The sequence below is a fragment of the Crocuta crocuta genome, unplaced genomic scaffold (genome assembly GCF_008692635.1).
Source record: "Crocuta crocuta isolate KB4526 unplaced genomic scaffold, BGI_CrCroc_1.0 scaffold72, whole genome shotgun sequence".
NCBI lineage: Eukaryota > Metazoa > Chordata > Mammalia > Carnivora > Hyaenidae > Crocuta > Crocuta crocuta.
In genome coordinates, this window is record NW_027529427.1 from 5625182 (window position 1) to 5640993 (window position 15812).

The 15812-nt window shown below is 57.4% G+C and overlaps 1 protein-coding gene across 1 annotated transcript in view; it reads left to right on the forward strand.

The window, feature by feature from the left end:
* The window catches only part of TSPAN11 (tetraspanin 11), a 43373-nt gene that overhangs the window by 23993 nt on the left and 3568 nt on the right, over nt 1–15812 (forward strand). The window contains exons 3-6 of the mRNA XM_077759180.1: nt 4835–4909; nt 5793–5897; nt 8748–8906; nt 9233–9319. Of these exons, the coding sequence (XP_077615306.1) occupies nt 4835–4909; nt 5793–5897; nt 8748–8906; nt 9233–9319 (426 nt within the window). The remainder of the gene's footprint in view (nt 1–4834; nt 4910–5792; nt 5898–8747; nt 8907–9232; nt 9320–15812) is intronic.

Below are 15812 nucleotides of genomic sequence, written 5' to 3' on the forward strand. Positions count from 1 at the left end.
AAGGGTTAATTGCTCTCCTCACTGCCCCCCCCGCCAGCCCCTCTTTATGGAAGGGACACTTTTCCAGTGCTCCCACTATAGAAACAGTACATTTTTGCTGCTCTTGAGAAGCAAGGCAGGCATACCTCTTCATGACTCCTCAGCCATAGACCAAGACTCACAAGCAAAATAGCACGGGGCCTGGAAAATCCTGGCTTTCTATTCAAGTAGGACAGTTTTCATGTTTCCTATAGGTAATAGCAGCATACCCCTCCTCAGCCCAGAGTTCAGGAAACAGAATGTTACCAAGAAAGTCACTGACTATCACAGGATGTACCTGAGGCCGTAGCCTCCCCCATCATAGCTGCTGGTCCCAAGCACTGTAGGCTTCACTGATTCCCCCCTAGAGTCCGGGTGAGCAGTTTCCTGCCACAAAGTCCCCTCAGAGGCAGGTACAGAGTAACCGCCTGCGTGTTTCTGTCTGTGTTCAGTTTCAGGCTTCTCAGGGACTAGACAGCCTTCCTCAGATCTTCCCTTTCATGTCTCCCATAGTGCATAGGGGAAATCCTATGCAAATCAGGTCCCAGCAAATCAGTTCCTCAGCCTTGGCACTAGTGACATTTTATTTATTTATTTATTTATTTATAGTTTATTGTCAAGTTGGTTTCCATAGAACATCCAGTGCTAGCCCAGATCATCCTTTGCCAGGTGGCCTGTCTTGGCCTCTACCCACTAGATGCCAGTTGCATTCCTTACCCCAGTTGTGACAATTAAAAAAAAGTCTCCAGACATTACCAAATATCCCCCAATTGTGCTAGATTGGAAGCCAGTGGTATAAATTAAACTGCAGTAATAATTCCATGCCACCCACGCATCAGAAAAAGATGAAGCCCTTGTCAAGCCTGGTGCTGCCAGCTCCAGCCAGTTCCCTTCATCCCCAGCCTGCTTGTTAAGATGTCCACTCACAGATCTTAATCTGGGGTGTTCACTGAGCATGCGTCGAGACCCAACACTGTGCCAGGCACTGAGGAAGAGCCAGAGGAACCTGAGATGGGGTCCCCGTTCCCCAGAAACTCACAGTCATTCTGGGGAGACAGACAACATCTGAGGCCAGGACAACCTCTGCAGAGCAGTGGGTACAGGTATGTCACTCAGCCAGCCCGTGAGGAACAGTGTGGCACGCAGCGGGGAGGACGCAGGGGCAGCTCTGAGTCTAGTCAAGGAGAAGGAGCGGCGCCGGTTGTGTGGGAAGACGGAGGCAGATGGACCGCCGTGGGCACTTGGGCTGGGCGGCTTAGCGCCCGCTGCTGGCCCTCGATGGGAGGCCATGACCGAGCTGGTGGTTGGAAAGACAGGCAGGCGCTGGGGTTCCAGGCAGGGGACGCTGCGGGCAAATGCATGGAGGCCGGAAGGCTTGGGGAGCCGTGGACAGAACAGGAGTGCTTTGCAGACTGCCGTAGGAGTCCGGGGAGACATCAGGAAGGCTTGGTAAAGAGAAAGGTGGAGCGGTAGAGGTGAGGTGCGTGTGTCACGTGACAGCTCCCACCAGCCTGGCCCCACTGCCCAGAGGCAGGGCTGCCAGGTCCCTTGGTGCAGGGGGATCCCAGCGAGCGTGGCCTTTACCCGCTTTCCCTGGGGGGCTATTGCACAGGAGCTGTGATTCAGGGCCGCCCCTGCCCAGGTGAGTCACCTCACCTGCGGCCCTCCCGTCACCGAAGCTGCTGCGCCCATGCCCCTGAGCACTCTGCCGGTCCACTCCTTGGCACCCCTCCCTCAGTCCCCCGAACCTCCCCACCTGTCCTGACTTCCCTCCCAGGGGCCTCTTGGGAACAGCTGGAGACCCTGGGTGGTAGGCAGCGCTCTCCCCGCTCCTGACAACTCAGTCAGGCTGGGAAGCCTGTCGGATGCCTCCAAACAGTTTTGAGGGGCTGGCATGTACTCATTCAGGCTGCCATTACATCAGGGATGTGGAGCAGTTTCTGTCCCTTCCCATCCACCCTCCTCCCAGCCCAGCGTCAATAGCAATGGCGGCAGTGACATCCCCGGGGAGCAGCATGATACTGGCAAGTCTTCATGATTACAAGCCAGCGTGACTCGCGGCTGACAGCCCCTGGTGATCGGCAATCGGGAGAGGAGCCTCTCCCGCGCCCACAGAGGGAAGGTGCCAGGACACCGAGGTGCCGCCCTCCCAGCCGCTGGGGGCCCGCATCCTATTCAGTCACAGGCTCCATCATGTCCTCCTATCACACCACAGAAGGCCTGTGGTGCACCAGGGAGCCTGAGAGCAACCAGCCGGCAGTCATTGCGTGCAGGGTCCTGTGTGGCAGGAGGAGAGCCAGCCTCAGGGTACCGGGGTCAGTTTGGAGTGAGCAGAAAGGGCGGCCGAGTCAGGATGTCCGCAAAGCTGCCATGGGCTGTCAGAGGGACTGGCTCAGGCCGCCGCACCTGCTGCTGGCTGACAAGTCTGGCTCACCTCATGCTGTCACACACAGGCTCTGGGAGCAGGAAGTAGCTCAGACCACCGTGAAGCGTAATCCCCTCCCTTTGGGTCCTTTCAGCCCCTCAGGAGGGGCAGGACCGCTCTGATGCCATTACGCCCACCCATGGGCTCAGGCCCACAGGCACAGCCACTGCATATGGCCCTGGACGCTGTGTCCTGTGCAGGGCCCGAGGAAGCTCAAGTTCAACCACATTTTCTCATTGGAGCATAGTTTTTGTAAGTCACACCAGGCACCTGTGGCTGCCTGTCCAGAGCCTGGAAGTGGCAGAGCCTGACTCAAACCTGAGTCAGTTGATATCCGCCACCGATCTTCAGGTTTCCAGGCCCTGTGTCTCAGAGGCAGAGCAAGCAGAGGGCCCACCCACAGACCTCTTGCTGGCCTTCTGCCTCAGCTCACCTGGATACCATCACACACCTTCCCTCATCCTGGGTGCACGGAGCCCTCCATCCAAACCCCTCCCCACGGCATAAAATGTCAACGGGGCCCAGGGAATGTGCCATCCTGGGATCTGTGACTCCCTTCCCCACTTCCAGACCTCATCCTGGGTGCCCAGGAGCTGGCAGACAGACTGAGTCTCCATTCAGAGCCTGCACAGGCGACGAGGCTGCTGTGTCCCCCACGTGGACGCCACCACACCCAGCCATCTGTGCATCCTCATCCAGGGACGGCCGGGGAGGCTTCTGGTCCTGGCAGGGGATGAGCTGAGCTTGGACCTGCAGGCCGGAGGCCTTTCCTTGTATGGCATTGAGCCTGGGTAGGTGGGGAAGGGGAAGGGCAAACCAGAAACTTCCACTTGTCCTCTTATCTTAGGCCCCACAGAGAATAAGGGCAGCCCTGCCACCATTATTGAGAGACGAAAGGTCCCCTCATTCCTGACGGTGGGCAGCTCTGAGCCTGGCAGACCGTGGGCTCAGTAAGATGGCTGTGGGGTAGGTGCACAGTTTATGTAACTCCAAAGGAAGCCTTGCCCCTGGATGGAATGTTCTTTGTGATAAGGAATATCTTCTCCTCCGCCTGTGTTTCTTATGTCTTGCCCTTTGCAGGCCCTGTGCTAGGCTCTAGGAGATAGTCAGGCAAGGCCTCAGGGACACATTGCCTCTGACTGGCCCAATGTCCCCTTGTCCTGCACATGTCTTCTTCCATTCCCATGCCCTCCTGCTGCATCCCTTCCCCTGCTGATGAGCCCCGAAGTTTCAGAGCTCAGGCAAAGGCTGAGCATCCCCTGGAATCCAGTGATCTGAATGACCACAGCCAGGTGGATGGGCCGTACCTGGGGTAGCAAGAGGGATGGCAGGGGGTGGGGAGGTGGGGAGGCAGCACCAACCATTGCTCATAGGGAGGGGCTGGGCTTCTCTCGAGGGGGCTGATTTCAGGCAGCAGCACCCCACTGCTCTGCCTCTTCTCCCCTCTCCCTCTGTCCCTCTTCCCTGCCTAGAGCCTGCTTCCTCTCCCCCTCCCTGTGCCCTCCTGGCCATGTGGGTCTGACATGCACTTCTGACCTATGGGCCCCCACAAGAACATGCCAGGATGGAGCAGTGTCCCGGAGCCTCCTGACTAAAACCGGGCGGGAGGTCACAGCCGAGAGAGCACAGCCGGGAACCTAGCCAGCAGGCTGTGAAGTGTGCAGAACGGCCCTGAGTCTAGGGAGGCCAGGCAGTAGTGGTGGCAGGAATTTAGAACCGCCTGCAGGGCCGTGAAGGCCTGGAAAACACAGATGCCTTTCACAGGGCACTGCCTTTGCTATTGCCTGAGCCTTGGTCTCTGCCCAGCCACCCCTACACCACCAGCCCCTTCTGCTCACTCCACTCCCAGAACTTGGATGTCCTGCACCGTCTGCACTCCTCAGGCTTTGCAGAGCTCTCCCCTCTGCCTGGAACATGCTTCTTGCCGTCTTCACCTGGCAGCTCATCTTTCGAGGTCCCACTCAGGCGTCCCCTACTCCAGGAAGCCTTCTCTGTCTTCCCCCTACCTAGTGCTTGCCATGCAGAAATGTTTGTACACAACACTGTAATCACTCACTTATCTATGTCCCCACCACCAATAACTCTGAGGGCAGTAACCGTCTTACTTATGATACCTGGCATGTAGTAGGTATTTAATAATGGGCGCATGGATTAATGCGCTGACAGGGGCCCAGTGGGTGACGGGGTGAGTGGGGAACTCCATGCCAGCAGCTGGGAGAGGCGAGCATGCCCAGAGCTGCCGGGAAGAGGAGGCAGACGGTACGGGTGGGTGATGGGGTCCCCGGCAGGTCGCCCCACCTCCCCTCCTGCTTTGGGAAGACTTTTGTCCTGGAGCACCACGCGCCTGCCCGGCCTGACCCCGGTGGTGAGCACCTTCCTCCTCGCTCCTAGTACTTCTGCCTGTTGCTGGTGATCTTCCTCGTGGAGCTGGTGGCGGGGGTCCTGGCGCACATGTACTACCAGAGGGTGAGTAGATCCCGCTTCTGTGTTCCCCGTGGGCACCCCCTGAAGGCAACAGCGTGAGGCGGGGTGCAGAGGCATGGGGGAGCTGAGGCAGTGACCCACAGGGCGGTCTCATGTCCCCGACCCCAACAATCCTCAGCACACCTGGGCCCTACTTCCTGTCCAGTGTCTGGCAATTCTCTGCCCTGTCTGTTGATGCAGACTTAATCGGCCTGGGGGCTGGAGAGTGGGAATGCCCCATGGGAGGTGGGGTGGTGTCTCTCCCCTCCTAAGCAGAGACAGAGGATGAATCTAGCAGGTGGGCATCCAAGGAGAGAGGCAGGGGCCGGGGCTACCTGCTGGGCTAGGAAGACACACCAGGCCTCGCCTGCCTGCAGCAGACAAGGAGGAAGTAGCCAGGCAGGTCGCCTCCCACCAGGTGCTGTGAACCAGAGGTGTGAGGTCATGGCCAGGGTGAGACAGATGCCTGCCCTGGTTGTTTTAAGGCAGCACCGTACAACTGATGGGTGCCCACTGATTAACAATTGTAAATATTTTCAATGTCACCTCCTAATCAAAGTGAAAAAAGGGTATTTAAAAGCACCCCTGTGCCCAGCCTCATTGCGCTCCCACAAGCTTTGAGCCACCCCCTCCCCAGCCTGCCTCTCAGCTCTGTCCGTCACCTGTGTGGCTTTAGGTCAGGGCCCCGGCTTTTACATCTCTTCGTGAAATCCATGTTCTGCGCAGTCTCCTACAACACTCCCACGATGCCGGGAAACCCCCTCCCTCGCGCCATTAAGAGTCCGTGGTGCTCCAGCTTAGCGGGCCTGGCATGGGAGTGGGCTTGGAGGACGAGACCAGGTGGAGTGGTTCTGCTGAGGCCACCTTCCCTTTCCACTCTCTGCAGCTCAGTGATGAACTGAAACAGCACTTGGCCCGGACGCTGGCGGAGAACTACAGGCAGCCCGGAGCCGCGGACATCACGACCTCAGTAGACCGTCTCCAGCAGGATGTAAGCACCCGCCCCGGGGGCATGCAGACGTGGGTTCAAAGTCCAACTCTGTCCCTTCCTGTCTGCGTGACCCTGGACAGGTTACTTCCCTTCTCTGAGCTTCAATTGCCTCCAGAATGAAGCCTCATGGGCGCGTTGATCATTCAGTACCATGACGTATGCAGAAGTCCCCACCACCATGAAAAATGCGAGTTGAATCTGGCCCTTGCCTTCCTACCTCCTGTGCCCTGGCCCCACCACGGCCCCCTTGCCTGCCTCCTCCAGGCCCCACCCCTGGGCCCCTGTGGGCAGGAGGCTGACGGTATCAGGTGGACTCCTCTCCTGGCCGGGATCTGGGCTCCTTCCATCAGCGGGGCTGTCTGCTCCCTCCTTCCCTCCTCTGGGGGCTGACAGCTGAGATCCCTACAGGCGAACTGTAACAGGCAGAACTCTTTCAGCCAGACCGCTGCGACAGCTTCCCAGCTGGGAGCCGTGGAGCAGAGCGCTGGCGGACAGAAAGGTGGTCTCTTCCTTTCCAAGAAGAGGCTCAGCAGACCCCTTCAATGAGGCCCGTGGTCCTGCCAGAAGTAGGACAGGGACAAATGGACCCCAGACCTGCGCTGTGCAGTATGGTAGCCACTAGCCATGTGCAGCTATTTAAGTTTAATATGAAATGCAGTTCCTCAGTCACTGGCCACATTCCAGGGCCCAATAGCCACAGATGGGTAGTGCCGCCAAATTGCACAGCACAGATACAAGGCATTTCCATCGCTGCAGAAAGTTCTCTTGGGCAGTGTGGCTCCAGGATCCTGATGGTCTCGTCTGAAAATTTGAGGAAGCTCCACCTGCCCACTCTGGTCTGCCTTCTCCCTGCCCCCACCCGGCCCTCACCCTTAGCCTGTGGTTTTTGCTCCACCCTGTATCTACAGACCCCACCCTCGGCCGGAGGCCTTGGTCCTTCTGCCGGGAATACCAGGCCAGTGAGCAGAGCAGACATTAGCATCTTAGGTCAGCTGGGGAGGCACCTTCCCCGTCTCCCCAAGACTGGCTTAGCTCCCAGTAGGCTCTGCGCAGAGGGGTCTCAGGGCACTCAGTATACATAGGTGCACACATCCATACCCACGCCCACACGCTTAGCCCTCACCTACTCCGCTCGTCAGCCCAAGGCTCAGTCTGCGTTTTTGGGGCCTCCCGCCTGAGTCCCTGCCCTCGGGGCCTTACTTGGGGACCCAACACACACAGTCAGTGCTAGGCTAGGAGGACCCTCCGAGTGGAGAACAGGGCTGGGGAGGCCAACTGGGGGGAGCAGGAAGGAGGGCCTGGGTTTGCATAGGTCGAGGGGATGGGAGGCACAGACAGATGTAGGGAACAGCATGAGGAAGGGCACAGCAGGGAGCCAGTGTCTGTCACTGCCCCGGGCCTCCTCCATGGGCACCTGAGCATGTGGCCATGACCTCACACGTGCCAACAACTGTTAGAACCAGAGGTTCATGAGGGACCTTGGGCCCAGGCCTGCATCTTAGGCATGAGTAAACAGCCCTGAGAAGGCAGTGGCTTCAGGCCAAGGCCAGTGTCTGGGCTGCGGGCTGCACCCCAGTATGTAAATGACACCCACATGCCTGTAGTCACAAAGCGACCATAGCAATAGAGGGTGTCACTGACTGCTCACCCCTGCAGGGCTCGCTTCTCAGGGCGTCACAGAATTGCCTCTTCACACAGCACAGTGTGGGGGTGTTTTATTAGCCCCATTTACACATGATGAAACTGAAGCCCAGAGAGGCTGGATAACCTGTCCAGGGACACACAGCAGTATAATCCCACGTGACACTGAGCACACACCATGCTGTTCCTGGCTCCATGTGCTGTTCTCTTCTGCCCGCCTCCTGCCTCCTCCTCTTCCTTGTGGGACCTTTCCACTAGCCCTTTCCTCCTCTGAGTTATACACAGCTCCCATGGTCCTCCCTACCAAGCTGTAGTCACAGAGAAGCTCCAGAAAACCAGGAGCCATATTACTCATGTGTGAGCCCAGTGCTAGCTTCACTCCTGGTACATAGTAGGTGCCTAACAAACACCTGCTAACGTACTGAACGTACCTCCCACGCGGCCTGCACCTCCACACACCAGAGACAGCCTCAAAACAGCTGTGTGGCTCATGTGGGGACTTGGATTCTCAGTCCCTCAACTCAGAAGGGCAAGAGAGAACCAATGTCCTGTTGTGTCTGCATCATGGAGACCTGGGCTGGCGCTTTCCTGCTCTGGAGTGGCATAGAAGACTCAGGTCTCCCCCAGCACTGACTCCACCCTCTGGTCAACACTAATCTGCCTGCGCTGTGGCTCTGGGTCACTCTGTGTCCCTCCCTGCAGGTGCTTGGGCTCTGAGGTTTCAGGGTCTGAATGAGGGTCCAGGAACCTCTGGCAAGGCTGGGTCCCTGTCCCTGGGGTCCTGCCTCCCCGGGTGACCAGGAAAACAGCCCCGTGTGGGTTGGGCTCTCCCCGGGGTATACAGCCCCATTCTCTCAGGGACTCACCTCCATATACCTCCCCATCCATTTTCTCAGAGACTCTCCCTGCCATCAGGACGCCCAGCGTAATCTCCTTAAAGCCCTCACATGGATAGAAGGTAGCCAGCAGGTGTCTTGCAGCCAGCTTCTGCACCTGCCTGGAGAGAAGTGCCCCAAAAAGGCGAGCTCCCTGCTCAAAATAGGCAAAGGGAAACATCCCAGGGAGAACAAATCCCTATTTGCGCTTGAGTTAGTATTTGAATAACAAGTCCTACAGCCCTGACCCAGAGGGGCCGGAGGGGCTGGAGGACACCCACCCCCGCCTCGCCCGCTCGGGCTCTTCACCTCCAGCCTCCTTCTGTCCCTCTAGTTCAAGTGCTGTGGAAGTAACAGCTCCGCCGACTGGCAGCACAGTGCATACATCCTGTCTCAGGAGGCCGAGGGCCGCCGGGTGCCGGACAGCTGCTGCAAGACGGTGGTGGCCCGCTGTGGCCAGCGGGCCCATCCCTCCAACATCTACAAGGTGGAGGTGAGTACCCAGGCTCCACCTGAGGCATGCAGAGCCCCCCCCCTAAATGGGGGGCTCAGGCAAAGGGGCGGGGGGGGGGAGCAGAACACACCTACTCATCGGCCCTGAGACCATGAGGTCTCCACGAAGCGCTGGGGCAAGCAGCTGCTGCTGGGAGGTTCTGGGACATCATGGCTTGCCCCTGGGTGGGCAGTTGAAATGCTGGACTAGACCCCTTAAGGCTCTTGCTTGCCCTTGGCGGGGCAGGCGTAGGCAGCACGTGCCAGCCCCTCCCTCCGCAGCCCCGCCCACTTCCGGCCCGTGTGTAATCTATAGTTATCTTCCAGGGAGGTTGCATCAGCAAGCTGGAACAGTTCCTGGCTGACCACCTGCTGCTCATGGGGGCGGTGGGCATCGGGGTGGCCTGTCTGCAGGTGAGTTGGAGCGTGGATGAGGACAGGGGGTTGTCTAGAAGAGTTCTGAACTCCTCTCCCATTGGCAGAGATCACAAATCACTGACCTCTGCACACCCATGCCCTGCTCTGCCCTCTCCTTCCCTCCTCTTCTCCACTTGCCCTTGGCACCCAGGGGTGAATCACATGGTCACTCTCTTCCCCAGAAAAGATGAAGGAAAATGCCTGGGGGCCTGGGGGACAACTTGAACTTGTAAGAGACCTGAGAGGAGTGTGAGTGTGGGCTCAGGTATGTGCATGCACCCTCTGTGTGTGCACGTGGGTGTGTATGTGCGCACACCTGTTACTCGCATGCATCTACATGTACGTGGAATTGTATGCACGTACATACGTTGAGGTGTACTTGTGCATGTGTGTATATGTGTGTGCATGTACAAGTGCTTATTCCTTTGTGTGTGTGCACACGCGCATGCCCGTGGATATGCACTCCCCATGTCCACCCAGCTCTCTGAGCGATGCCTTTTGCTCAGTTTCTTGCTGCCATCCAGGAAGTTAGTGTGACTCTCAGATTTGCTCTCGTCAAAGGTCCATACAGAGGAGTCAGGAGGGCACCCTTGGGCTGGGGCAGATACAGGGGGCAAAGGCCCTGCACGCCCACCTTCTAGAGGGAACTCAGGGCTGCCCCACCCTTCCCACCCCCGGACCGCCCACACTGACGTCCAAAGGGTTGAGAGGCAGGGGCCTCAGAGGACCCGTGTCCAGCCCTTCCTCTGCTCCTGTGCGACTTAGAACAGTTACAGCCCTGCACACAGCTTCCCCATCCACAAATGTGGTTCATTTCCCGAACCACATAAGGTCTAGAGAAGAGTGAGGTGATGAGTGTGACACACTCACTGTGCCCGGCACAGGTGAAGGCCTCCCGTCAGTGAACCGGTTGTTATCCAGCCATCTGTAGACTTCAGCGTGGTTTCAGGTGCTTTCTATCATTAGATCCCTACCACGACCTGAGACCTGGGCCGGGAGAGGTAAAGTGTGCTCCCATTTTATGGATCGGAAAGTTGAGACCGAGAGAAAAGACTAGCCGAGGGTGTCACATCTTGAAGTGGCACCCAGGTCTCCTGGCTCTTGGTCATTTGCTTTCCCCAGCACCTCCCCCCATCCCCCCAACTTCCAACCCAGAATTCCTTAGAAAGCAAAGCAGGGGCTGGTATCAACAGCTGGCTCGGGGAGCCTGCCAGTGTGGGTTCCTTCCAGATTGCTCCCTCCTGCCCACGTCAGTCTTTGGTTCTGAGGACCTAGCCGCAGCCTCATCCACTGGGCTCAACCCTCTGGTGGGGGAGGGGGGCGGGGGGGAATGGGGGGATGGAGGAGGCAACCTCAGGCTGGTTATTTCATCTCTGAGCCTCAGTTCCTTGTTTGTAAAATGGGGCTAATTATACCTAGTTTGGTGAGAGGATTAGCAATATATATGTAAATCACTTGGCTCATTGCTGAGCAGATAGCAGGTGTTTAATAAATGGTACCCATCATTATTTTTATCATTTCCACATGGGCACATTGTCTCTCAAAAAAGCCCTCGTTGTGTCCTGGCCAGAGCTGCTCCCCCTTCATCTCCTTCATTACATGCACGCCAGGAGCCCCAGGTGGCATTAAACAGCCCCTCTTTTGCACGTCCCCCGGACAGGCCTTCTGCCCCCCGCCGTACCCCAGTGGTTGCTGAGGAAGGGGCTGCTCTGGGCTCCAGCTCCTGCATCAACTGAAGTTTCCAGAAACCTGCTGTCTCCTTCAGGGGCTGAGGGGGCCTGCTGTGCATGGACACGGCCCAGGCCAATGCCCACATTCCTCGTCCATTTCTTCCTGGCCTCTCTGGCCTTGGGAGCCTGTAGAAGCTGAAGACAGGGGCAGTGAGGCCCAGGGCAGGGAGTGGGTCTGCCAGTGCCCCATGTCCAAGGTCAAGGTGAAACAAGTACCCTGTGGAGTACTGCCGGGAGGCCATGTTGTCGGGCTGGGTGCCTGCAAGCTGCAGAGGCTTCAGCCTCGTACAAGTCCCCGACCGTGAAGTCTCGGTCCTCCACAGCTCTCTGTGGAATTGCGCCAGGTGTCCCTCAGAGAGAGCATCACCTGGCCACCACTGTGGACCCCCAACCTTAGCCCAGATTTTCTCCCCTCCCTCCTGCCGAAGCGGGTCCTGCAGCAGCCAAGCCTCGGTTACAGCCCCCTCTGCTGGCCAATGCTGGAACTAAACCGCCCAAGGAGGGGTTGGCCACCAGCCTTGAAGGGCTTCGCATCAGACCTGTCCCTAAGCTCACAGTCACCTTCCACCAGAGCAGGCACCAGGTGACTTCCCCACACATGCCCAGCCTGGGACTTCAGAGACCCCCAAGGCTCAGGAGATAAAAGGCCAAGGTGGTGGTCCCCAGGACTAGAGGAGACCTTGCTATGAAATCAGAGGACCTCTCCTCTTCTTATGTGATCCTGAGGAAGTCATGTTTCCTCCCTGAGCCTGGGTTTCCTTTCCTCTAGAACAGGGGAGTTGGACACTGTTGAGCCCTCCTTTACATGGCAGAATTCTGTAACCCCCGAGAATCTCACATAGGAGCCCGCGGTATTAAACTAACATGAGGTGGAGCTGCTGTGGCTGAAGCAGGAGTTGGGGCTCGAAGTTCCATGAGTTTTGGTAAGAACCCTGCCCCAGTGGGACTGCTGTGCCGAACGTTAAGGCATGTCTTGTGCGTACGGTGAACACCAAGCAGAAAACGTGATGAATATAGCAAACCCCGATTCCAGCCATCGGTGCCCATGCCCCTGTTGCCACGTGGATGTGTGGACCAGGGCTGATATGCGTAGATCATGGCGGGCTCGGGGTGGGGCGGACAGGATCTCCGCAGAGCCTCCACGGTGGCAGGCCTCAACCTTGGCTGCACACGGGGGCCACTTGGGGAGCTTTAAAACTGCCAGAGGCCCGGGGTGCACACCAGCACAATTAAATCACATTGGGGCTGACATCAGCATCCTTGTGAGGCTCCCCGAGAGCCCTGGCCCACGTGAGCGACAAGAGCCACGGGGCACCTGGAAGTCAGGTGTGGGAGAGGTTAAGGGCCAGGGAGAAGGCAGCACCATCACGGTACTTAACCTCCCAAAGGCAGGCATGGAGGGAGGGCACATTCCTGGGAGGTACCAGAGGACAGACAGGAACGACAGGTAGAATTTACAAGGACAGGGGCGCCTGGGTGGCTCAGTCGGTTGGGCGGCCGACTTCAGCTCAGGTCATGATCTCACGGTTCGTGGGTTCGAGCCCCACGTCGGGCTCTGTGCTGACAGCTAGCTCAGAGCCTGGAGCCTGTTTCGGATTCTGCGTCTCCCTCTCTCTCTCTGCCCCTCCCCTGCTCACCCTGTCTCTCCCTCTCAGAAATAAATTTTAAAAATGTTTAAAAAAAAAAAGTTTACAAGGACACAGGCTGGAGAGCTTGCTAATGATGGGCATCTCCCAGCAGCGGTCCCTGTGGCTGCAGGTCACGGCAGAGGTTGTGGGCTGGCCGGGACCCTGAAGTGGGGAATCCCGCACGTGATGGGCTTCCGGTCCCTTCCCTGCCGCCGTATGCACCTGTTCCTTTCAGCAAGACCCTGCAGGCCCCTTCTGNCGGTACTTAACCTCCCAAAGGCAGGCATGGAGGGAGGGCACATTCCTGGGAGGTACCAGAGGACAGACAGGAACGACAGGTAGAATTTACAAGGACAGGGGCGCCTGGGTGGCTCAGTCGGTTGGGCGGCCGACTTCAGCTCAGGTCATGATCTCACGGTTCGTGGGTTCGAGCCCCACGTCGGGCTCTGTGCTGACAGCTAGCTCAGAGCCTGGAGCCTGTTTCGGATTCTGCGTCTCCCTCTCTCTCTCTGCCCCTCCCCTGCTCACCCTGTCTCTCCCTCTCAGAAATAAATTTTAAAAATGTTTTAAAAAAAAAAAGAGTTTACAAGGACACAGGCTGGAGAGCTTGCTAATGATGGGCATCTCCCAGCAGCGGTCCCTGTGGCTGCAGGTCACGGCAGAGGTTGTGGGCTGGCCGGGACCCTGAAGTGGGGAATCCCGCACGTGATGGGCTTCCGGTCCCTTCCCTGCCGCCGTATGCACCTGTTCCTTTCAGCAAGACCCTGCAGGCCCCTTCTGTCCACGTGGGCATGTGGCCTTCACTGCTCTGGGTTTTGAGACCGACAGGGATAACTGGGGTCTCGAGTCACCTCCACATCACACAACTCTTCATTCTGGAAGGGACTTATCGGTTACCTAGGCCAGTGCTGTCAGCCCCGGCTGCACAGGACAATCAGATTTGAAAAGGACCCTTGCTCAGCCCCCGCACCACAGATTCAGGCTCAGATAGATGGGATGAGACTGTGCAGGGGTGTTTTCTCAAGCCGTCCGGGTGATTCACACGTGCACCCGGAGTGGAGAACGCTGGGCCCACCCTGTTCACATACACCTGAAGACACCAGGCCCAGCGATGTGGCCACTTGTTAACAGTCCCACGCAACTGCAGGTCTCTTTGCTGCACACCAGCTTCCCCTTTGGGTGGACTCTGGAGGCACTCCACCTTACGTAACTCTGGCAGAGAAACTTCTTCCTAGAAAGGACGTAGCGGCTCTGCCCCCTTTACCTGCTGCTCTGCTCACACATAGACTCTGGGAGTCGCCCACCCAAGAGCCAGGCAGAGGAGGCTGAAGGGTGAGCATTTGTTGTTAGCTTTGTAACGAGAGCTGCTATTTGCCAGGTGTCATGGCCAGTGCTGGGGCCACACCACAGGGCAGAATGTGGTCCCTTCTCCCAAGAAGCTTTCACTTGAGGCAGAGGGCACGTAGAACATGGGTTGTCACATGCATCAGAGGCACTGTGCGGGTGTGAGACCTGGGGCTTGGGGAAGCCTATAGGAGGCCCTAACCTATCATGGGTAGTCATGGAAGGCTTCCTGGAGGAAGTGATGTATAATTAAATCTTTGAAGGAGTTTGACAGGAAGAAGCAAGAGGGGGAAAAAGTGACAGGGTGAGAAACTGAATCTGCAGAGCCCTGGCCTGCTGCAGCGGAGTGATGGCTTTATCCTGAGGACTCTGGGGAGCTATGACCTGGCCTTTCAAAGGCTCTGGGTGCAGGAGGAGCTGGGAACCATGATGTTGGTCCGTTCATCCTGGTTTTTTTTTTTTTTTAATTTATTTCTGAGAGAGAGAGTGAGTGAGAGAGTGTGAGCAGGGGAGGGTCAGATAGAGAGGGAGACCCAGAATCTGAAACAAGCTCCAGGCTCTGAGCTAGCTGTCATCACAGAGCCCGACGTAGGGTTCGAACCCATGAAGCATGAGATCATGACTTGAGCCGAAGTCAGACACTTAACCGACAGAGCCACTCAGGCGCCCCTGTCACCCTGGTTTTTAAAGACTCTCTCCAGGGAAGGCTACCAAGCAGTGAACAGACTAGAGGTTTTCCTATTGCTAGAGAGGGATTTGAGGCTCAGAGAGGGCTATATCTGTGCCCAGAATCACACAGCTCCAAATATAAGCTACCCCACTCCTACTCCTATCCCAACATTCCTTTCCTGTAGGATGGAAACGTTGCAGAGCCCAGAAAACTCATAAGACAGCCGAGCTTGGGATCTGCAGGTCATTAAAAGGGAAACTGAAAGGTCACATTGGATTTGCTTCCTGGGGCCTCCCTGGTCCTTCCTTGATGCTCTTGATGACAATCAGGTGCTGGCCCCAAAACCTCAAAAGCAGCTGAAAGCATGCCACCTCCGTTATAAACAGCCCCCCTATGTGGCAGATGCTGTAGCTAGGCAGGCTGCCAGAAGAGGGCGCCGTGCACCACGCGGGCTGGGCCCCGCAGCCGTCCCCATGGCCCCACGCATCCTAGGCCATCTCCTGCTCCAACACTCCTTACCCCATGTTTGCTCTGCTCATCCTGTGCCGGCCCCACAGAGCCGTGTGTGCTGAGTCCCCCATGTCCTCCATCAGGAAGGAGATGCTGGTGCTCACTCAGGGATCTGATAGCAGCCACTGCCCCTCTGCATGAATCAAGGTGCTTGTGTGTGTGCACGTGTGTGCATACCTGTGCAGACATGTTGATGAGTGCATCCTTGGTCCCTCTGCATGCATCAAGGTGGAGGTGTGTGTGCGGACATGCCTTGGTACACGCACCGCGCCTTCCCTGGGAGGCACCCTGGTGGGAACACACATCTTATACAAAAGTGTAGTTATGGGTAAGCTCCCCTCTTCTGGTCACCTAGCACGAACCATCCACTGTAGGTATGGCCCAAGTCCACGCTGGCCCAACTCTTCCCATCTGGCCTCCCTGTCCAGCAAGAATCAGAAAGGTCCTGATAACCCCACACGTTGGCCATCAAACCACGACGTGGGGACGGGGAAGAGGGCATGCTGCAGGACACCTGGCTGGAAAGGCTGTGATGGCACCTGCTTAGAGCCAGTGGGAGACCAGACAGCCTCTCAAGCCACCTTCAGCTTGTGGCACTGAGTCAGGAA